The following is a 24,863-nucleotide window of genomic DNA, read 5'->3' on the forward strand; positions in this document are numbered from 1 at the left end:
CAGTATTTGTCTGAAGGGTCGAGCTTCAAAACGATACTGATCTTGTGAAAATCCGTCGCCTCTGTCAAAAGTTTTAGACAGACATGCAAACATACATTTATATATTGGTAGCTCAAATTTTTGCCCCAAACCAATTAAAAAGCTTGTCCTATCTCTGAATACCCTTTATGTAAAATTTCAAATGTTTAGGCCAAAAAGTGTCCGAGTAATCTGGTAGAGACCGCAGAAGTCAATTTTTTTTTTAACTTTGACCCTTATTATGACCCCTTAATATTTATTGTTTTGTGCTCAAATAAAGTTATTAAGTTAGATCCATGTCCAAGGAACCTATATCTAAAATTTCAATTGTTTATACTCAAAATTGACGGAGCCGATTGGTAGAGTTCTCAAAGGTTAAATCGTTGAATTTTGACCCCTTAACAGCCAAATTTCTGGCCGAAACGGACTACAAAGATTTTACCAAATCTCACTACTCTGTATATCAAATTTCGAGTCTGTAGATTGAAAATTGACAGAGTTATTGCATAAGGAAATGTACACACATACACACACACAGATACTTTCACTTTTATGGAGATAAAGATAATAAAAAGGTAAGCATATAAAGGAAGCCATTTTTAATTTTGTATATAAAAATCTTTATACTATTATTATAGAAATGAGACAACGACAAAATGGAAGTTTCATTCTATATTAATAAACTTTATTTGTTACCTTTGCTAGTAGAGTACAAGAGAGAAACATATTAGTAAGAGAATTCAGTGTTCATATGCTCATATGTTCATATTATAGTAGTGAAGAGTTCATTAATAGAGAGAAAAGTGTTCCATGTATTTAAAGATAGAATTATATATTGCCGGCATGTTGAGGGAGACAATAGTGTTTAGCTAGTAGCCATTGGTACAAAGGAAGCCAGTTAAAAGAAGGAAAGGGCAAATACTTCAGTGTGTTGCCATGAGTGTATGTGAGACATATCAACGAGGGCAGTTCTTTAGCATGGCAAAGAATGTTCATATGGGTACGGCACGTGGAAGCCAGTAGGAGTTTGAAGAGAAACTTGTTCTGTACTCACGTTACGCCGGGGGTGAAAGCCCCAAGCTAATGTGTGCTGCTAGCTGAAGCCAGGTGGAAAGAGGAAGAAAGGTTTGTGATTTTGCCTTTTATATACTCGGTCACGTGACTGAGAGCTGGCTTGTGATTGGACAAGCCAGGGAGAAATAGATTTCAAATCTCGAAGTTATGAGAAGTAGCTCTGCTTGTTAGTAGTGGCTGTAACATTTGCTATGTAGTTAGTATGTTGATAAAACAGTGTTAAGAAAAACAAAATCTTGCAGTTTTGTGTCTTACCCTTTGCCAGTTATTTAAAGTCAAACCCCAACAAGTTTAGGAACAAAACCTTTTAATTTGATTCTTATCACCGATTTTGTAAATATATGGCTATATTTTGCTTTGATTTTACAAAGTTTACAATAATGGATTCTTTTTTTATTTCACTTCTCATAAAGTGATATTTAAAATCTATATGCTCAGATCATTGACGAATCACTGATTTTGTGATAAGATTATGCTTGCTTGGCTATCACAAATAATTACTATGGGGTTGTTAGTTAATTCTGGTTTTAAGTCTTTAGAATGGCCTTTATAACTAGGGCTTTTTGAGCAAAATGAGAGAGCACTATAAATTTAGCTTCATAAGTACAAAGTGTTACAATTTGCTGCTGTTTAGATTTCCATGAAATAATAGTTCCATCTTTTGATAGTCTGGAACAGTATCCAGCTATACATTTTTGGTTTTCGTTTCCTCAGTCTGAATTGGGGAAACCCTGCCAATTTTAGTGGGTTCTTTAAATACTAAACATTGTTCTTAGTCCCTTTTAAATAATGAAAGACTTGTTTGGCCCTGTTTAAATCCTTAATTGTCAGTCTTGATAACTTTGTTATAGTTTTGTTATCAGGCCTTGTGGTTGCTATTAAATATATAAGACTCCTAATGCCTTTTCAATATAGTTAAATTAATTCAGATTCCTGGTCCGTATTTTTATTTATATCATTTTCAACTGGTACAGTATGTTATTTGGAATTTTGCATTTCAAACTTTAATAGGATTTTGTCACTGGTGCTACCAGATCAGGCTGTCTATTGGCTTCCTGAGACGAAATGCACCTACATCTATTTTCTGTTTTTGTTTTCTATTCTCTTTTGTAAAACTTAATTATGTTTTACAAAAACAAAAACAACAGCCCCCTTCCCCTTTCCTTTCTTTTTCCTTCCCTACTTTCCAACCCCGTCGGTGGGGCATTAGAATACACCGACTGTCCCCCTGCAGAGAGTAAAAGTCTCTCAATGGGGCCACCTGTTGGCTGTGGGTGGCGACCCGTAATGCCTCAGAAAAGGAACCTGGTGGCTGAGCAAATGATATCTAGGGAAATTAAAGGTATCAGTTGCAACACTTCACTTTGGCCTCGTACAAAACTAGACGGGTGGTAGAGGGGCCCGATCCGATCAATTAGCTAGTTACGTCAAACCCTAACACATCTACTTTTCTATCAATTTCCTCCAAACTGTAGCAAATACATTTCTACCCTGTACCACTGTAAACTATGTACATATTTTCCCCTCTTTTTCATGTGTTAGAAGACGGTGGCTAGGGTCAAATGTGCCAAATGAATAAAATCATGACATGGCTATATAATGCTGGAAGTTACTACAAATTACTTGGATTGTGTAACCTAAGGAATGTAGGTGCTCATGGCCCTCATTTGGGACGTGTATACTGTTTTATGTAGCCCTGGCATGACAAGGCGAATGGGTTTCTCCCTTAACATGCCTCAATATTGGACTCCGAGGTGGGTGGGGAGCATAAACAATGAATTTTAAAATATACAGATATGGCCAATTATAAAAATTCCAAGTGCCTATACGTTGACTCGGATAGTTCAGATAATGAACTACACCAAACATTCTCAAAATTTATTGTATTGGAATCCACCGAAGAAACCAATATAATGGACTTATCACCGTTTATTATACACAAAATTATATCAGCATATATTACCCCCAAAAATGTAAAAACTTTAAAAAATAAAACCCTACTGGTGGAAGTGGAAAGGGAAAAACATGCCACTTTTCTCCTAGGAATGAAAACTTTCCACAACATAAATATCAAGATTTATCCACACAAGAATCTGAATGCATCCAAAGGTGTAGTAAGATCGAAAGACCTCTCAATGTGCACTACTGAAGAGATAACAAAAGAACTTAAAAACCAAGGAGTAATAAACATTAAAAGAATTACAATAAAAAAGAGAATCAGACTATACATACGAACACTTACGTTATGCAGTTCGATAGACCCACTATCCCAAAACCCTTTATACCAAACCCACTTCGGTGCTTTAAATGCCAGAAGTTTGGGCACCATGAGGATGCATGTAGAGGACGAGCAGTGGGCGGCAGATGTGGCCAGAGAGATCCGGACCACTACGTCAATGATTGCAATCTCGATTGCAAATGTGCAAATTGTGGAGAAAACCATCCTGCTTATGCTAGAGCATGCAGAATCTGGAAGAAAAAAAAGAAAGTGGTGCCAATAAAACATACCAAAACATTTCCTTCCTCGAAGCCAGGAAAATAGTAGATGGATACATGAAGGAAAAGACATACTCTCAAGTCACCTCAAGTTGTATATCATCCAACATCACTAACCAAAACTCCAAATACAAAACACTAATAAACAAATTGCTACAATTGGGACCAGACTGGCTCAAATTTATAAATGAAATCAGACCAATCATATCATCAAAAATTAATCATCCCATTAAATCAACAACTAACGTTACCAGTAAAACAAATTCTCAACCAAAATCAGAACAACCAAAAAAACAAAGTTGATTAAAAGAAATACCACAAAAATCACCAGTAGGTCATGCAGATGCTGAAAAAAAACGAAACTAAGAAAAAACAAAATCAATCAAAAGAAAGACCACACAAATCACCATTACGTCTTCTCCGTGGTGGAAAAAACACACTTGAAAAACAAACAAAAGATACATCTACCAAAAAACAAAATAACATAAAGAAATTACCACAAACAGAAGCCACTACTACTACAAATAGATTTACTGAATTAGAAGACATGGAAACTGAAGTTACTCTTCAAACCAATAAAAAATTATCATGAGTTACAAGATAATGCAATGGAATTGCTGTGGATTGAAGGCAAATTACAATGAAATTTTATTTTTGCAAACTAAATTTAATCCTTTGATTATTTGTCTCCAAGAAACCTTCCTTAAGGAAGAGGACAATTTGAATATAAAACACTATCAACAATATAACTACATTCATAATACAGGACTTAAAGTCTCTGGTGATGTATCAGTATTCATTAAAAATAACATACCCCAGAGCCAAATTGAATTAAAAACAAATTTGCAAGCGGTTGCCATAAGAGCAACTTTACACAAACCGATAAGCATTTGTTCTTTATACATACCTCCATATGAAAATGAATTGGAGAACTTAATAGAGCAAATACCCAAACCCTTTATTTTCCTAGGGGACTTAAATAGTCACAACACTTTATGGGGATGCAAGGAAATGGATAGAAAGGGAAAGAAAATTGAAAATCTAATAAATAAAAATAATCTATGCTTGTTCAACCAAAAAGAAGCCACTCACATCAATCCAACAAATGGATTGCTTAGTTCGCTTGATTGAACTATATGTGACCCTTCCACATCTGGATTTTTCTTGGAGCGTATTCAATGATACCTGTAGTAGTCATCACTACCCAATCATTCTCAAAAGCCATGAAAAAATATTTCAACATCCACCAAGATGGAAGCTTAACAAAGCCAACTGGGAAAAATTCATGAATCTCTGCTCAGTACAATTGACAGAAAATAACATCGATACAATCGAAACATTTACACAAACATTAATATTAATAGGAGAAGAGTGCATTCCCAAAGACACTACTTCAGGAAAAAAGAATAGACTATGGTTTAACAAAGAATGTAAAGAATCAATAAATCTATGAAAAACCGCATTAAAAAAATTTAATAAAGAACCAACAACAAGCAACTTAATTGAATACAAATTGCATAGAGCAAAATCACGCAGAATAATAAAGAAAGCCAAAAAAGAATGCTGGCAAGAATATGTCAGCAAGATCAATGTTTCCACTAAACCAAAGACAGTTTGGGAAATGGTTACAAAAATTTCTGGAAAACATAACCCGATACCAATTTTTACTGAAAATACCAAAATAACAGAAATGAAGACTATAGCGAACAAATTAGCCAAAACATTTTCAGAGAACTCTTTTTCAAAAAACTATAACAAAGAATTCCAAACCATCAAAGAAAATATTGAAAAGTACAAGCTAAACTTCAATTCCAAAAACTTTGAAGAATATAATAAACCTTTTTCAATAAGAGAATTGGAAAATTCCATAAACAAATCACACAACACAGCCGTAGGACCAGATGAGGTCCACTATAGTTTTTTGAAAATACTTCCAAAAACTTAATTGGAACTTTTACTAAAAATCTACAATGACATCTGGATTAAAAAGAAGTTCCCAGAATCTTGGAAACATACAATTATTATTCCAATACCAAAACCAGGAAAAGATTCTTCAGATCCTGGAAATTATCGACCAATTTCACTAATAAGTTGTATGTGCAAAATATTAGAGCGAATGGTAAATCATCACCTAATTTGGTATTTAGAAACAAACAAACTAATAACCAATGCACAGTGTGGTTATCGTAAAAATCGTGGATGTCTTGACCATTTGGTCAACTTAGAATGCTATGTCAGAGAAGCCTTCATAAGAGGAGAACACGCCACAACTGTCTTTTTTGATCTAGAAAAAGCCTACGATACTTCCTGGAAATTCGGAATTATGAAAGATCCATTCGACTTTGGATTTAAAGGTAGACTTCCCGAATTTATTCAAAATTTTTTAATGAACAGAACCTTCAAGTTACGCATAGGGTCTACTCTAAGCGATATAAATAAACAGGGAGAAGGGTTGCCACAGGGTAGTATATTATCAACAACCCTATTTAATATAAAAATCAACAACATAGTAAAGGAACTTACCCCCGACATAAATAGAACATTGTACGTGGATGATTGCTCTATAAGCTATCGTTCCAAGCACATCCATATTATTGAGAGAAAATTGTAACAAAGCATAAACAAAATGAATAAATGGGCAAAAGAAAATGGTTTTAAATTTTCAAAAAATAAAACTAAATGCATTCATTTTTACAATCAACACAAATTACACAATGATCCCAAATTACAACTCGATGGAGAAGATATCCCCTTTGTTGATGAATACAAGTTTTTAGGAATCGTTTTTAATAAAAAAACTAAATTTTATTCCCCACATAAACTATGTTAAAAAAATGTAATAAAGCACTGCAACTTCTGCATGTTGTGGCTCATACAAACTGAGGAGCTGACAGGCAGATCTTGTTAAACCTGTACAGATCCCTAATTCAATCAAAAATTGACTATGGAAGCTGTATATACCAAGCAGCAAGAAAATCCTATGTTAAAATTTTAAATCCCATTTACCATACAGGACTGAGACTTGCACTGGGAGCTTTCAGAACATCTCCAATAGAAAGTTTGTACGCTGAAGCAAATGAGCCTCCAACTAACCTTAGATATAACAAGTTAGCATTGCTATATTATACAAAATTGAAGGCAGATCCCAACAATCCTGCACACGACTGCACGTTTTATCCCAAGTACAAACATTTATTTCAACAAAAAGAAAAAGCCATTAAAACATTTGGTCTACGAATGGAACCCATTATTGAAGGAGCAGAGATCCCAATAACAAAAATTCACAAACATTATAGTACCAAAAGTTGACTTAAGTCTTAGCAAACACTGTAAGGGAAAAACTCGCCCTCTTGTTTATCAAGAAGAATTTGAACAAATCAAATACGATTATCCTAAACATGCATACATCTTTACGGACGGCCCAAAACAGGTAGATGCAACAGATAGCGCAGCTGTATATAATAAAAAAATTTAAAAAAGCATCTTAAATGCAGAGGTTTGTGCAATAGATTTAGCACTTGATTTCATCTCCAGGGATAACAACACAAAATATGTAATTTTCTCCGACTCGCTATCAGCTATAACAGCAATAAAAACACAAATAAAAACACTAACCCGTTGTTAGTAAAACTACAGACTAGAATAAGCAAATTTTTAAAAACAAAAGAAATTGTACTCTGCTGGATACCTAGCCACATCGGTATCAGAGAAAACGAATTGGTATATACAGCAGCAAAGGCTTCTCTAAATGAAAATCAAGATGAAAACTTTAAAGTCCCCTATACAGATTAAAAAAATATATAAATGAATGTATTAAAAAACAATGGCAAATTTATTGGAATGGTTACACTAACAATATACTATATGCCATTAAACCAACAGTTGGTAACTGGTAAAAATATTCCAGGAAAATAGAAAGGAAAGGTTGTATTAACGAGATTGCGTATAGGTCACACATACCTAACCCAATCATATTTACTTAAAGGAGAAGACCAATGAGTATTGCATGTCAGGTTCCACTGACAACAAAACATTTTCTTACTGAATGCATTGATTTTCTGCGTATAAGACAAAAATATTACAAAGACAGCAATATAAAAGAACTTTTCGAAAACATAAAAGTCGAACACATAATCGATTACCTTAAAGAAATTGGTGTATAAACAAAAATATAGATTTTCATATACATGTGAATATGCAAGACAATACAAATCGATATGGATTAGTATTTCTAAACTAATCCTTTGCACTTTTAAAATACATAAGTATAATTAAATAAAATTTTACTTTCTTATAGAAATTAACACAAACGTAACTACACCTTAGTAGTAAATATTTACTAATACAAATTTAACACACGTAATGCAATTTATTTTAAATATTTTTTTTTTTTTTTAATTACATTTTCACCCAAACAAGGCACATTGCCACTTTGTTGTAGGGGGCTGCTATCAGGGACATAAGCATCAGGAGTACTGTGTAGGAAGTTGGGCAGCAAGATGTCGGTTCACGTTGCACTTGAACTTCTGCATGTCAGTACAGTTGGGGAAGCAGGGACCCGGAATGGAATTCCAAAGTGTAGTTGTTCTGGGGAAAAAACTACTGCAGTAGAAGGCTCTCTTGCATCTAGGGATCTTTACTGTGAAGGGGTGGGATTTAGCTGCTTGTCGGGTTTGTTGAGGGTATTTACGTCGAGGGGGCACAAGTGCTTGCACTTCGTCAGAGCATTCACCATTAAAGTACTTGTAGAACAGGCAGAGGGATGCAACATTTCGTCAATGTGACAGAGGCTGAAGTTTAGCTGACAGTTCAGGACCTATCAAATTGTCGACTCTCTTTTGAACCTTGTCTAGGAGCGAGAGACTAGTGGCAGATGCACCAGCCCAAATATGACAACAATACTCCATACATGGGCGAATGGTGGCCTTATAGAGGTATAGGATACTTTTAGGCGTTAATAGCTTTCTAACCTTCCAGAGGTTGAAACCCAATTACAGGAGACTAAACCAGACCTTTTATTTTTAAGTGAAACTGGCATTGGACAGGCTATTTCCCTAGATGAGTTTGCAATTACAGGATACTCTAACTTAACTTCTAAATCTGACCCCCAAGATCGCCATGGGCATGGAATATGTGCCTATATTAAAGATAGCTTTCCATGTGGGAGGGACATCTCCAGGGAAGATCCTAACTTACCCTATATGTGCTTCCGGGTTGCTTTAGCTCACACTACTGCATTTATATTTACTCTCTATCGCCCCCACAACAGCGGAGTTACTATCTTTCAAAGCATATCTGAGAAAATTGACCAAGTCCTTTCTACTTATCCTTCAGCTAACATTCACGTATGTGGAGATTTCAATGTTCACAACGTCGAATGGTTGACCCACTCAAACAAGACCGATGATGAGGGGAGGTTCTGTCATGATTTCTCCATTGCCTATGACCTCACTCAGATTGTTCAGGAACCTACCCGTGTGCCCGATAATGACGGCCAGTATGCGAGCCTACTAGACCTTTTTCTCACAACTTGCCCTGAACTATGTTCAGTTTCTGTTCTGTCGCCTCTTGGATCTTCCGACCACTCTGTTGTATCAATTAAGATAAAAATGAAATGTAATAAGTCCCCAGACGTACCACTTCATCGTACAGTATATCGATACACTAAGGCTGACTGGGATAGCTTCCGTACATTTATATCTGATCTACCTCTGCATTCTATGTTTAAAAAGGATGTGTCCTCTATAGTATTAGACCTAACTGAATGGTTAATTGTAGGTATTGACCATTTCATACCCTCTAAAAAGTTTCAGCAAAAACCTAACAGCCAGCCATGGTTCTCTCCAGAATGTGCTGCTGCCATTGCGCACAGAAATCACTTTTTCCACTGCTTCAAACGTAATAGATGTATGGAAACTAAAGCCGTTTTCAGGACTGCCAGCAACCATTGTAAGAAAGTAATAAGGAACGCAAGAGAGTTGTATGCTCAATCTGTTAAGTCCAAAGTAGCTGAGCAGCGGCTTGGTTCCCACCAGTTTTGGCAAATAGCAAACAGAATCCTGAACAGAAGCGTGTGCTCCATCCCAACTATTATCAATGGACCTGAGGTAATCTCGTCAGCATCAGACAAAGCCAAACTCTTTGTCAAGAACTTTGCAGCTAATTCTACCCTTTGCGACCAAGACCGCCAACCCCCAATATTTCCTCCTGTATCAGAAAACACGCTATGTGATATACGTATATCTGTACGCGATGTTGCCAAGCTAATCAAAAACCTTGATTCCAGTAAAGCAACTGGCCCTGATGGTATTCCAATTATAGTACTCAAAAAACTTCAACCTGAACTAGCGCCCATACTTACAAAACTGTTTAAACGTTGTCTTAAGGAGAATAGTTTCCCATCTCCCTGGAAAATCTCATCAGTATGCCCTGTATTTAAGAATTCAGGTGATCGCTCATCCCCCTCTCAGTACAGGCCAATAAGTCTCTTGTGCGTCATGAGTAAGTTGCTAGAATCTGTGTTAAATACAGAAGTAATCAAACATCTCAACAAAAATAACCTTCTTAGTGACACTCAATATGGTTTCCGTTCTGCTAGATCTACAGCAGATGTCCTTACAGTTATATCGCATAGGATTAGCAAATCTCTCGACGGTGGCAATCTTTCTAGGGCAATTGCTCTTGACATATCTAAAGCCTTTGATAGGGTATGGCATAAAGGTTTACTTCATAAGATCGCTAGCTATGGTATAGCTGGAAAAGTCTTCTCAATTATTAAATCATTTCTTTCTGATAGGTTCATAAGAGTAGTAGTTGAGGGGCAAAAATCAGAAGCTCACAGTATTAATGCCGGTGTCCCTCAGGGATCCATCCTGGGCCCAACTCTTTTCCTGATCTACATTAATGATCTTCCAAATCATATCCTTACATCATTTGTAGACATTTATGCTGACGACACTACCATTTATGGTACCACATCTAAGACAGTAAACGAGCAAGTACTCTCCAATTCTCTCTCCTCTGATCTTGAGCATGTAGTACAATGGGGAAAGGAGTGGCTGGTTACTTTTAATGCATCTAAAACCAAGCTTCTCTCTTTACATCATCAACATTTTAATCCACATTTGTCATCAATTGAAATGAATGGCTCTCGTCTTCAGGAGGCCTCAAGTTTTGACAAGCTTCTGGGCTTGACCATTACTCCTGATCTTAAATGGAACACGTATATCAAATCTGTTGCCAAGGCCGCTGGAAAAATGGTGGGATCTTTCTATCGATCCAGTAGATATCTCACTGCTGATGCTATTCTCTATCTATATAAGAGCCAGGTACGTCCAAGGATGGAATACTGTTGCCACATCTGGGCAGGAGCTGCTAGAAAGGACTTGTCCTGCCTTGATAGAGTTCAAAATAGACTTCGTAGCCTCGTAGGAGATGTCCTTTTCTCCTCCTTGCAACCTCTATCTCACAGAAGAGATGTTGCGAGTTTGTCTCTGATGTATCGTTATTTTCATGGAAAGTGTTCAACTGAGCTTCAATCTATGGTCCCCCCTCGTCAAACTTTCACAAGAAACACTCGTCTAGCTGTAAACACTATCAATAATTTCCCCCACTCTTTATCTGTGCCTAAACCTAAACATAGATTCCATGAAAAAAGCTTCTTTCTTAGAACTGCACGCCTGTGGAATTGTCTTCCGTTTTCCTGCTTTCCGGCTGACTACAATATGGTTGTGTTCAAGTCTAAGGTAAATAAGTTCTTGATGAGCCGTTCCATATAAGTTATTAAATTTACCAAATTTTCATTACTAATGATTACTATATTGACCAACTTCTACTGTACACTCTTTAACCCTTATCCTTGAGTGGCCTCTGGGCCTTGATAATGTGGTGATGCCTTTGTAAAAAAAAAAAAAAAAAAAAAAAAAAAAAAACCCACCTTCTTCGAAGCAGTCCTGGCAATGTTCTCAATGTAATTGTTCCAACTCATGTTTCCTGTGAACGTTAGGCCGAGAAGTTTAAAAGATGTACTTTGGCCATTGCTATTTTACGCAAATATAACACTTTTATACAAATTTACACAAATGCTTCCAATTTAGATCCAAACCAGGATTAACACCAAATGAAGCACTAAACCAAAAACCTAAAATGATACAAAAAAAATAGAAGTGGATGAACATTCGCAAGCATCAGAAACAAGAAAGATAATAGAATACCAAAACATGTGGAGGGATAATAATCAAGTCATGGATAAAAATAAAACAAAAACAATAAAACATCCAATGGAATTGTCGAGGACTAAAATCAAACTATACCGAACTCCTTATACTCCTTTCACTTTTTAACTTAGCTATAATCTGCCTTCATGAAACCTTCTTGAAACAAGATAACATCAGTATAAAGAACTACCAAATAACTTTGGTGGGTAGGGCTTCCAGGGAAGTAACTATTCTAATCAGAAACGATATACCCCACAGCAAATTAAACATACAACCAACAATCAAGTAATTTCCATTAATGTCATTTTACATAAAACAATGATGGTATGCTCTCTATATATCCTACCAAATGATGACATTGATAAAAACGAATTGAAAAAAACTGACCAATTACCTAAACCTTTCATCCTATTAGGAAACTTCAATAGTCATAACATCCTATGGGAATGTAAAGACACTAATAAAAAGGGCAAAACGTTAGAGTTTATCAACGAAAATGATATACTTCCTCGATGACAGTACACCTACACACAACTCAACTATCGGAAATCATTCAGCCATTGACCTAAGCTTATGTGACCCATCACTGTATATGGACTTTAATTGGAAAGTACCTGGCAACACTTTTTGCACTGACTATTTGCCAATATTGATAGAAAGCCCAAACTTCAATGAAAACTTCCCTGAAGGAAACTAAATAAGGCCAACTGGCAACTATACAAAGAAAAATATATGTATAGGTTGAATCACAAACAAGGTCACAGGAAAATTTTTTGTAGAAACATTACTAGAAATTTCAAATGAATGCATTCCTAAAACCTCAGCATCTAACAGACACAGCAGATCCTTGTTCGATGATAAATGTCAAGAATCCATCAAATTGCAAAAAGCGATTTTGAAGAAATTTCAGAAGCAACCCACAACTACAAACCTGATTAAATTAAACAGAGTTAAAGCTCGTAGAATAACAAAGGCAGCTAAATAAGAATGCTGGAAAAATTATGTCAGAAATTAAATTCCTCCTCAGAACCGAGAGAAATATGGGAGATGATTTGAAAAATTGCAGGTAAACTTCAATCAACACCAATTAAACATCTTAAAAATGACTCCAGAGTAACCGGTAAAAATAACATAACAATCTTACTTGCTGAATCCTTTTCCCAAACCTCATCTGATCAAAACCATAACAAAAATTTATAACAATTAAACAAAATGCCGAACAGTACAAACAAAATTTTAAATCGAAAAATCTAGAAGATTATAATAAACTGCTTACATTAACTGAATTAAAAGATTCTATTAAAAAGATCCTACAACAGTGCTGTACGACCAGACGAAATCCATTAAGAATTCTTACGATAACTCCCTAGAGAATCATAAAATTACTATTAAGAATTTACAACAGAAGGCAAATTCCCAGACTTATGGAGACAAACTACAATAATAGCAATTCCAAAACCAGGAAAAGACGATTCGAACCTGCAAAACTACAGACCAATCTCATTAACTAGCTGCTTGTGCAAAATAATGGAAAGGGTAGTAAATGACAGGCTCGTTTGTATTTAGATTCCAACAACCTTATTTCCAACCTACAATGTGGTTTCCATAATAAAAGAAGCACAACTGATCACCTAGTTCGATTGGAAATGGTTATAAGGGAAGCATTTATCAGGAATCAGCCCCATCAGCAATCTTTTTCGACCTAGAGAAAGCTACAATATGACATGGAAATATGGAATAATGAGACTTATATAAAGTAGATTTAAAAGGCAGACTCCCACAAATTATAAAAGGATCTTATTGGACCACAAATTTAGGGTCCACATTGGATAAGCTTACTCAGATACCACAAACCAAGAGGACGGAATCCCTCAAGGTAGCATACTATCAGTGACATTATTTAATATTAAAATGAACAGCATAGTAAAATGTTTGGACCCTGGTATTAAGGGATCTTTATATCTAGATGACCCCCTGGTGTATTGCAGATAAAAGTATATACACATCATTGACTGCAAACTCCAACAATGCTCAAGTAAATTAGACGAATGGGTAATGGAAAATCACTGCATAATCGATGATGCTCAAAGGAGAAAAGGTCAAGTTTTTTGAGTCTGCTTTCATGAGAAAGATTCGATAGATCCTGCACCATTGACGTAGCCAATATTTGAACTCTATCCAGATGCTGGATATCACATATTAGATATGGAGAAGAGACCTGGATGCTACACTCTAACGGTAGTTTGATAAAGGAGACATAAAGAGGGAAAACTGTTTCAGAAGAGAATTTGTTGAATGAGAAATAAAAAGGCTAAGATTTTGTCTCACTCACCACTGTAAGCAAAGCAGTGTTATCGCTGAAAGTAAGTACCAAGTCTGAAGGAGAACCCACTGTAATATTTATCAACGTTAAGGTCTAAGTTCAATTCAATGGATCATTTCAATAATATAGACAATGCAAAGAAAAATATTTTCACGGTTTTTGTTGTGACAAAACTTAAATTTTGATTTTTCTTTTTTCTTTGATACAGCTGTTTACAAGATCAGGCAATTTTTTTTTCTATTTTAAAAGGTCATCACTCCCGGACTTATAAATACCAATAAAATAAGAAAAATAAAAAAGTTTTCTTTGATAAGGGCAGATTCCACTGAAAGTATCAGAAAAAAAAATCCTTTTAAAAATTATTTTTTTTATTTAATAAAAAATTATACAGCATTTCTTAGTTTTCTAAAATTTTCAAATTTAACCTTACAGAATAATGCTTTCAAAAGATGTTACTAACTTCTAGTGAATTTTTGCACCAACCACATCACAATATGTAACTTTGAAACAAACATAAACGAGATTGTAGGTATAATTTTTCTCTTCTAGAGGCAACACCCACAAAATGAGGAAAAAATAAAAAAATAAGGCCTTCCACTTTGATAAGGGACCAGGCCTTGTGGTTGATGCCATTGAAAGCCTAAAAAAAACAAAACTTTCATTTAATAAAAAAAGATACAAAATTATTCAGTTTTTTAAAATTTGCAAATTTAATCTTAAAACAATGTTTTCAAAAGATGTGGCCAACTCTTATTTTGTTAAAAGTTTACACTTCAAGTTCTTTATATTGTCAAATAACTAATTGACCCTTGACTACCGCTTTCCACCATATTTTGTAGTTATTAGTGGGGTTGGAATTGAAATATTGTTGTGAGTAGATTCATGCGGGTTTTATATGGTGAGGCTTTAATTGTTGAAATCATATTTTTCAAATAAATTGATTCATTACCTGCTCCTGTGAACAACTCACCACAGTGCACTAGGATAAAGCTTCACATGCCTCCCTGCAGTGACTTATTCAATAACACGTTGTAGTCTGCATTGTATTGTAGAGAACCTACTGTTGATTCTATAAAATTATTTTACACAATGGCTTGAATTTTCAAATGCAAAAGTCAAGTATCATGCTTCAATTGTACTCTAAACAGAAACATTCATTTTGGACACACCCCTGTTTTATCAGAGAACCTACTATTGGTTTTATATTTTGAGCCATTCTGCTTCTGCAGTGATAAAACTTCTCAAATGTACTTGTTATGTTAAGGTGTATAAGGGTGTTAACTTTGATCAAAACTGGACCCTTCCTTCTTTAATTTGATTTGTTCAATTATTGATACTTATTGAAAGCATTCCGATACAAATCCTATATAAGAACACTCCCAGACAAAGTACATCTGTGTGTAATTAAAAAAAAATTGGCCCAACTGTTTTGAAGTTTATAAGGAACAAACTCACACAAAGTGCCTTTTATAAGTAGAGATTTATGCACATATGCATATAAGTATTATTAAGCTTAAATATTTAGGATAGAGCATTTTAGGTCTATTTGCAAAAATGTTCCAATTTGTACTTACAAAGGACATCAAGATTTACCAAGTTCATAGAGTACAGAAAAGATGGAATTAGGGTTGCTGATATAATTTTATTTCAATATCAATGACAAAGCTGTAACATTTTAATGTTAAACAAAATGTTCATATTCTTACTAATGAGCGATCAAGAAATTATATATATGTACACACACACACACACACACACACACACACACACACACGTGTGCTGGTCTTTCATTCTTTTGATCGTCGCTTTTCCATGTGTGGGCTGTAGCCCCCTAGTGATTTTTGACAGCCTCATTTGCTAGATGAACAAATTTACTTCTGCACAAAAAAGACTGCTGAGTATTCCAGTGGTTTATTTAGCAATAGAGAGGCTGTTCATAGGAGAGAACAATATGAGGGTTATTCCAAAAGTAAAGCCTATTTAAAAAATTTTTTTTTTTACTTTAAATGTTGAAGAGCTACAGAAACAGGAGTGGTACTATTAAAATGAGCAACTTTTTGTGCTTCAGAATTTATTTTTCTACAGTCACCATCATTCTCAATGCACTTTTGTCACAAATTCAATGATGTATCTCTGCTTCTAATGCACATCCATGTCTAAGGATGTATTTTTAGTTTCACACCGTCAATATCTGCAACACTTTCAGATCATGAATGCATAAGTTCAGTCATCACAACAATCCTCTCTGATCCATTCTGGCAGAATAAAAAATTAGGTGGCATTACTTTTGGAATGCTGCTTATATGATTAAGTAACATTCACTTAATTTTCTTTGTCTTAAACGGGAATTGAGAGACACAAATGGGCATACATAAAGTTAACATTCGCTTAGATTCTCTTATACATTGTTAGACACATCTTGCCTGTCTTGCTTTTTGACTGTTTTTAAAATTCATTTCTCTCCTAAACAGCATTATATCATCACCTCCTTATATCGTTTTTCCTGCATTTCTAGTGCGTTATGTCTAGGGAGACACCCCTCCCCACACACACACACACACACACACACACACACACACACACTTTCAATCATGTCATTTACAGCAAAGTATATTTCCATTTGCTGCCAGATTATCCTGACATGTACGAATATGACCCTGGCTAAATTCATACAAGTTTACTTACCCAATATATAACAACTTTCTAATTTTTGCTTGTTTCTTTCTTTTGCAGGCTGCAAACCTGAACAACAGATGCTTTATGCAGGATCAGTTATTTCTCTCACCAAAGAACTTGAGATGACAAAGGTGCGTCAGACACATTTTGGTTTTTTATTGTACAAAACTTGATCAATTTCATGAATCACTTTTTTGGTTTTGGATTCCTTATTTGGTGTCCTCACATTTACGTGAGTTTCACTTGCTTGTTGGATCAGTTGGTTAGTCTGTCTAGTTTAAGTTTGAAACTGCAAAATCTACAATTGATCATCCCACTTTTTGTGTGCTTGGTGCAAAGTTGCTGTTCAACCCAGTCAGTGCTGCAGCAAAGAAAAATAAAAAATGGTCTGAGGTTACATCAGCCAAAACACTCAAGATGTGAATCGTTATCCAAATAATCTAAATTACACTGTGCACAGGTTAAAAAAAATGTACATGCCACATAAGATTTGTTTCAGTATAAGAAAAGTATCCTAATACTAAATCTGACCATTATTTTTTCAAGATTAAGCACTTTATTCATATACTATAAATCATATTTTATTATTGGTTATGAATGAAAGACACAGAATTATCAGTTTGAAAACATTTGTCCTCCTAACCCTCTTGTATTGAGTAACTTAATGTGATTGTGACATTCCCAGTGTGGAGACAAGATGTTTTGGTGCATAAATCATTACAAAGCTAGATCAGGGACGAGGGATCTTTGTAAGTCATCACACTTACGAGTGGAATGTGTTTATTTGATGCTCCAAAGTTGTTTCTTGATTCAAACAGTGCTGTAATGAAGAATATTCGTCCTAAACAAAACTAAAAGTTCAATCAAGCAGAGAGAAAAAGAAAAAAGTTGTAATACAACAAAAATTTCAGAAAAAGAAAAAAAAAATGATATAACCGTTGTAGCCCAGAATGGTTGCTAAGGAAGACATGGACACAGATATGGGTTAGAAAAAGATTTGTATTGAGAACAAACAAAATATACAAAGAACAGTTGTAGCACTTAATGCTAAAATGGTGTACTATGAAGTACACACACCCCATGAGTTGGTACCTCTTACTCTATACATTTCAGAAGAGTTCATATCTTGTGCATAGGTTAGTCTCTACAACAATAACATTGAATTTCTGATATTTTAAAATTAACATTATGAAATGTTTTTAAAGTTTCTTCTATTCCAAATTCACACCAGCTATGCAAGCACACGATTTCAGACTTTACAACAACCGTCAATAACTTTAGTTGTATACTTTTCTATAATCATAAGAGGTTGACCCCTTGGGTTAATACCACAAGCAAAATGAAGAGAGGAAATTGAAAATGCCTTTGAAAAAGTTGTATTACAATGAAAGTCTCAGGGTTAATGCCACCAGCAAAATAAGAAAAAGAAAAAAAAAATGCCATTCACATCCATAACTGCCACAGTTCGATTATTGATTTAATGGGGAACCCACTGACATTTGTAACACACTTATGCGGCTCAACAACCAGTCTCCCAGCAAGACCATCATATAAAGATTGGTGTAGAAAGTCAACAGTAATTTAATAAGTTTTGCTTAGAATTATATTCCTTTTGAAATAATATTGACCCTGACACACATTTATGAAAACAAATTTATTCTTCTGTAAAAATAATTGTGATTAAAATTTTATTTTTTTTAGGGTAGACTTTTTTTTTTACTTGAAGGTTACTGCTTATCAAGACCTGGAGGCCACTCTAAGATAAGGGTTAATAAGTGTTAGATAGACCATGACATAACATGATCAGTAATAGTGAACTTGGGTAGAGCTTAATTATTTAAGATGACATCTTAACAGGAACTTATTTACATTAGATTTGAAAATGATCATGTTATAGTCAGCTGGGAAGCAGCCCCATAGTATTGTGTTTCATGGATGGATAGTTCTCGGAAAGAAACTTCACTCATGGAATTTTCATTTAGTTTAGACACAAATAAAGAGTGAGGGAAATTGTTGACAGTTGTAGCTAGACACATTGGAATAATTCATTTTAAAATAGGTAAAAGCAGAATTGTTTACCTCAGCAACTTAATCAACAATCGATTGGGGTGAATGATGATAACGTACATACACATGAACATGAAATTGTATTAGCATATTATAGCTTAAGAGATTATTTAATTTTCTTTTTCTCATTTCAGATTTTTGATGTTCGCAACACAGATGAATTAACGGAAGAATGGATCAAAGAAAAGCTGAGGTTTTTTTAAAGAGGAAGATGAATTTGAATTAAAAGAAGCCATTAGCCCTCTCCTTTCCCCCCTCCCCGAGTATCTGCTATACCTCTTCTCCATCTCCCCCCCCCGCCTCAATGCCTAATTGTGTTTCATCAAGATTTCAACCTAAACTCCCTCTCCCTTATTCCAATGCTCCCATCAATCCTATTTGGAAAAAAAATTAATTAAAAAAAAAAATAAAAGTAAAGAAAAAAGAAAAAAAAACAGAAAACCCCACCAAACTTTAACTGACAAAAAAAATGTTTTGTGGACTTGTCCAAGTACAGTGTGCCTGCGAGTGTCTGAGTTTGAAAAAAAAATTTCTGTAAATGTCATTGTCGTCTCTCTTGAGATGAATGCCTTGTATTTTCTGCTAGAGTTTCATGTATCGCGTGGAGGAAGTTAATCTTCCCTTTTTAAAAAAAACAAAAACAAAAACGAATTGGGTTGGGGTTGGGACATCAGAGAAGAGGGGGTGGCTGTAGTTGAGATTGAGTCAGGAGGTGCTTATAAGATAATTCCCTGGATGATGACATAGGGACATTTAAAACTTACATTTTTCGTATATACCATTGAATTAAATAATATTTATAAAATATAATAAAAATATATGTATCTCCAATGAAACATGTAAGATGCAATACAATAAAAATTTAGTTGTCTATCTTAGTTTTAAAATATTTGAGAAAGAATTATAACTAATTATTGAACCCCTGATGAAGTGATTAACATATTCGAAACATAGATTGTTCTGCATAGGGATTTCTGATATTTTACTGATAAAAGCTCTACATATGCATTGATCACTTTTGAGAAGATACTGATTTTTAGTTCAATACATTTGAATTTGATCATTATGAATTTTGGAATACAACATCTAGGTGTTAAGGTAAAAATGTGGGTTATTTAGTTTAATTTCGTCTTAAACAAAAGAGGATTGTGGAAGTCCTTTGTGAAATTTCAGATACCTCCGATTTTGTGAAATTTTAACAAAAGCTATCACTTCATATTTTTTAAAGAGATTTTTAGAGCAAAATCTGTGCACAATTAACATTTGAAAATTCAAAATATTTCAGATTTGCATTAAATTCGCCTAGAATCATCAATTAAGTAACATTTCTTGAATTTCAATTTATTTTCAATATTCCTTAAGTTTAAGCCTTAAATTTTAAATCTTTTCAAGAATCAAAATCATATTGGATTTTGATCCAAATTAGAATATTACTAAACAAAATGTAGTAGCATTATGATGCGTTACCCATGTTTAAATTCTGTTATTTTTCAGGTTGTGTACCTAAGAACATTAAATTAAGTGTTTTCAAAATTATGTTTTTGCAGACTTTACATATCTCCATTTTCTTTTTCTTCAAATTCTTTTTGCATTCTATATATTAAACTTTCTAGCAGCTTTTGAGGAATAGCCATTTGTTTCTAAATTTTGTATAGTGATCGTTCTCTATACAAAACATCTGTAGGATGTAATATAATGAAAATTTAGGTGTCTGCATAAAAAAGAAACTAATAAAAAATGACAGTGAATTTAAATATATATATATGTCAACTTCCCATTGTTAAATATTGTCATGACGGCTGATATGGCTTCATAAATAATTAATTCTCTTCCATTTAAATGTTAGGCTGGGAGAAATGACACTAGTCTCCAAAGACAAGGTTGGCTTTGTTGACTATGTTTGAATAATTATCACTTATTGCATTGATGATTGTGTAAGCATAAAATACTATTGTCTGTAGATATAAAAAAAATTTTACAGGTATTTATATAATTCATTTTTTTTTTTTTTAAGTTTAACTAAATCGTTTCTCTGGACTTAGCTGTAGTGCAACACTCAAAAAAGGTACAGGACATCTGGGACCAGTTTTATATACACAATGGCATGGAAAATCCATTTCTGACCATTTTTGTTGTTGAATTAGCTACAGTGTTTGCAAAATTATCACTGGAGAATTTTGTTGTTTAAACTAACAAGTCTGTTTTAGTATTTTCTAACCAATAACCAATAATAATAAAATTGGATTTCTAGTACATAAAATGGTGCCAAATCTTGAAAAATAATGATCAGATTTAGTATTAAGAAAGAGGTCTTATGTGACAGGTACTTTTTTGAACCTGGAATTTGTTGCAGTGTTATTATTAAAATTCTATGGTAATATATAGCTTTGAAGTTGAAGGTTAACAAGGGATGACCTTAAGGTTAGCTTGATCCCCACAAGAAAGTAGGGTCATTAGCTTAACAATCAGTATGACATAGAAGAGGTAGGATTTGTAAGATTCGAATTAAATGTTCAGTTGTTGCTGGAACTTTAGCCAAACCACATGCTATTTGTAGTCTTTAGAAATGGGATTGTAAAGGCTTCTCATAAGGCTTTATGAAGATAGCATAGCAGGGACTATGTTAAGGAATTGGAGATCCAGTTTAGTTTATTAAAAAAAAAAAAGTACTATAACTTTAAAATTTATAATCATTTCATCCTCCAAGTAGCTGTTCCCCCTCCAAATGGTGATGGGAATATCTTCACCCTCTACTGATCTCTTGACCCTCTCTTCTATTCATGATGTGACAAAATAAAACCGAGTGTAAACGTTTTTTGGGGAAGGGAGGGTGCTTGAGATATAAATAAAAGAATGCTAAAAAGTGGACCAAGAGAAAGAGAGAGAAAGAAAAAAAACAAAGCAAGAGAGATTATAATAAAAAACTTTATAACTTAATTCCATTATTATTTTTTTTTTTAAATGCACTCACATGTCTGCATACAAGCAAACACAGACATATATAACCACATATATAATTAAATTAAAATGATGTGGAGTAAAAATTGCATAGAAGTTTATTATATCATCAGATCAATAAGGATGAAGGTGAGAAGAAAGTGGAAAAGAACCTCTTTAGGCCATGGCATTTCAAAGCTAAAAAGCCTCATCAGAAAAAAAATGAGAAAAGCCAGCATTATACAAAAATATTGTATACTCTTATTTCTGTATAATGCTCACATTTCTCTTCTGATGGAACTTCTTAGCTTAGAAATGCATGGCCTAAAGAGGTTCTTTTTCATTTTCTTACTTTTGTCCTTATTGATCAAAGGATAAGGAAGTTCTATTTAACTCTCATTCCTCATCTTTTTAATTTATGAATTGCTTCTCTCAACTGAGTAGAGCTTTTACTATCTTGATAGATTTGTTGTATTAAAGATTTTTTTTTTCAGGTTCATTTATTATATAAAAAAGATTGCAGGTTACATTGTCATGGATTTAACATGCCATAACATAGTTTTTACAATGCCATAATCTTTCACTCTGATGTAACTGATGTCCCATAATCTTTCACTCTGATGCCATAATCTTTCACTCTGATGTAACTGATGTCCCTTTGAGTTGTTTGTTAACTTGGTTAAGATGAGTAAATATATCCAACAGGTGATGAACTTGGATCAGCAAAATTTTAGGTTTGAATTCCAGTCATGTAGAAACGTTTCCACATTAGTACGAAGTTCAAACACTTGATTTAAAATAAATCCACATGAAAGCCACTACACTTCAGTATGCAGTAAAAGAATGGAATGCTCAAAGCTCATATCACAAAATCTTTGAACAAATTGTTATTCAATCTTCATGACTAAGTAAAATTTACAGCCTCAACAACTTTCTGCAAAACAATTTTTGCAGCTAATGTATGTCTGAAGACAATGTGTCATTACATGGGATGCCTTTTTCCTTCACAAGTACAATGAAGACTGATCTCACATAGCTGGAGCTCCTTCAGTTCAGATTGATCCAACAATGTCCCATGAGAGATTGTTTTTGTCAAAGTCTTCTTGCTAGAGAGGTTCACAAAAGAGAAACTCATCTTAGTTCTGTTCCATGTATGTAACAGACAAAAAGTTGTGAAAAATTGGCTACATCACAGGTTTCATAAAGTTGCAAAGGTATTTTTGATAACTTGATAAATATCTTGAGACATTTCACTAATATGCTGAAGGATTGTTTCATTAGAAAGGAGAATGGCTTGAATCATCTGCTTTGCTTTAATCCCACATATATGTTCAACCATCTCTAAGGCACAAGATTTAATCAGCTTCTTGGTAATGTCATGAGATTTCTTGGCTTTTGCAATTTGCAGCACTACATTATAGAAAGCTGCCAGCATTGTTTTTTTTTTCTCAGATACAAAGCCAAGTTTGGGCAGTGTTCCTGCAGCCTTAAAACCTATCTCTTTTTGCCCTAAATGTAGCACAGTTGTCGGATGCATGGACAGGATGTGAAGCTTCCATACGCTGTTTTAGTATTGAAGGTTTCAGTGACCTATTTTCAAGAACCTTTAAGCACAGCAGACACTGAGGCTTCTCTACGTACACTATACACAAAACAAAGTCAAAACGATATTGGCATATGAATCCAGGTATGTAGGTTCGTTAGACATGCCACAATCTGAAAATGATTATTTTTAAATTATCATGTATTTCAATTATTTACCCCTAACTATATAAATATTTTTTACCTCATAGGGCTAAATTTACCCTGGTTGAGAATCTCTGGCATAATGGATAAAGTACTAGATAAATTCAGTTTTAAATGAAACTCTTTTAGAGATTGAAGGTTCAATCCTCTGTGTGAACATTCTTATTACGATTTTGAAATTCCCATTCAGATTTCAAAGTTTGACAGAAGCATTCTAGAATTTGGCAAGATACTCCTGAAGAAGGTTTGAGGCTACATCAGCCGAAACATTGAAAATAACACATAAGATGAGAACAGTAGTCTAAAGAATACAAATTGTTTGAATAATTATTTTATTTTTGACATTTTATTTTGCTTTCATTGCCAAAAGAATTAAAGAAAGTTTTAAAATTTGTGGTTGTTCAATTACTTTAAACTCCTTCCAGAGTTATTTATCTTTTTCCTCGGTCTCGACCTGTAAAGTAAATTCTTATGGTACAACTTTGTTGACCGGTTTCATTCTGTTGGCATTCTCACAGGTTACCAACATCCCTAAGTAAGATTTGTGAAGGTTACCAAGCTCCCTAAGTAAGATTTGTGAAGGTTACCAACATCCCTAAGTAAGATTCGTACTATGGAACCGACTAGATTTGAACTTTGCACATTCAAGTCATCAGTCCTCTTAACCATTGTTATCACCTTCCTTTTAGATCCAGGCAATTTTTATTTTTGTCTCCATGCAGTTTCCCTTTTCGGGGAGCTAAATTTTCTCATATTAAAAGCTGATCTTTTGTTTAAACTGCCTTCATGGGGGATGCACGTAAATAGGGATATACTCCGACTTTTTGGCTAGGAACAAAGTGTAGTATCTGTTCTGATGTTGTACTTAATATTTTTTGTTCTTGATCAATGAACCGCCTAATCTGAGACAATTTTTATTTTAGTCCCAATACAGAGTTCCCCTTTTGGGATACTGAATTTCTCCACATTAGAAATTGACCTTTTATCTAACTTTGCCTGCATGGGGAGGCAAATGAATGGGGACTCCTATGCGGTGACTAATTATAAAAGGTAAAACAAGTTTTTACATGTTAAATTACATGGAAAATTTTGGAACATTCGTTAATTCTTTTATTTCATAAGAAAAGGAAAAAAATGCTGCCATATATATATATATATATATATATATATATAATAGTGACAAAATCATTTTCATTAAAGTGATATTTTTTCTATATTGAAATAGTATGTGGCTCGATATTGTCAACAGAACTTTTTATGAAAAAAGTAAAAATATTTTTAGTTTTGTACATTCATATATTTAAATTATG

At 34.1% G+C, this 24,863-nt stretch overlaps 1 protein-coding gene across 1 annotated transcript in view; it reads left to right on the forward strand.

Moving 5' to 3' along the window:
* LOC145260698 (glia maturation factor beta-like) overlaps positions 1 to 19,322 on the forward strand; it is a 173,708-nt gene extending 154,386 nt beyond the window's left edge. The window contains exons 5-6 of the mRNA XM_080119098.1: positions 16,861 to 16,934; positions 19,005 to 19,322. Coding sequence (XP_079975224.1) covers positions 16,861 to 16,934; positions 19,005 to 19,073 — 143 coding nt within the window. The 3' untranslated portion in view covers positions 19,074 to 19,322. The remainder of the gene's footprint in view (positions 1 to 16,860; positions 16,935 to 19,004) is intronic.
* Positions 19,323 to 24,863: the final 5,541 nt, after the last annotated feature.

The sequence above is a fragment of the Euprymna scolopes genome, chromosome 36, assembly GCF_053919585.1.
Source record: "Euprymna scolopes isolate OS-2025 chromosome 36, ASM5391958v1, whole genome shotgun sequence".
NCBI lineage: Eukaryota > Metazoa > Mollusca > Cephalopoda > Sepiida > Sepiolidae > Euprymna > Euprymna scolopes.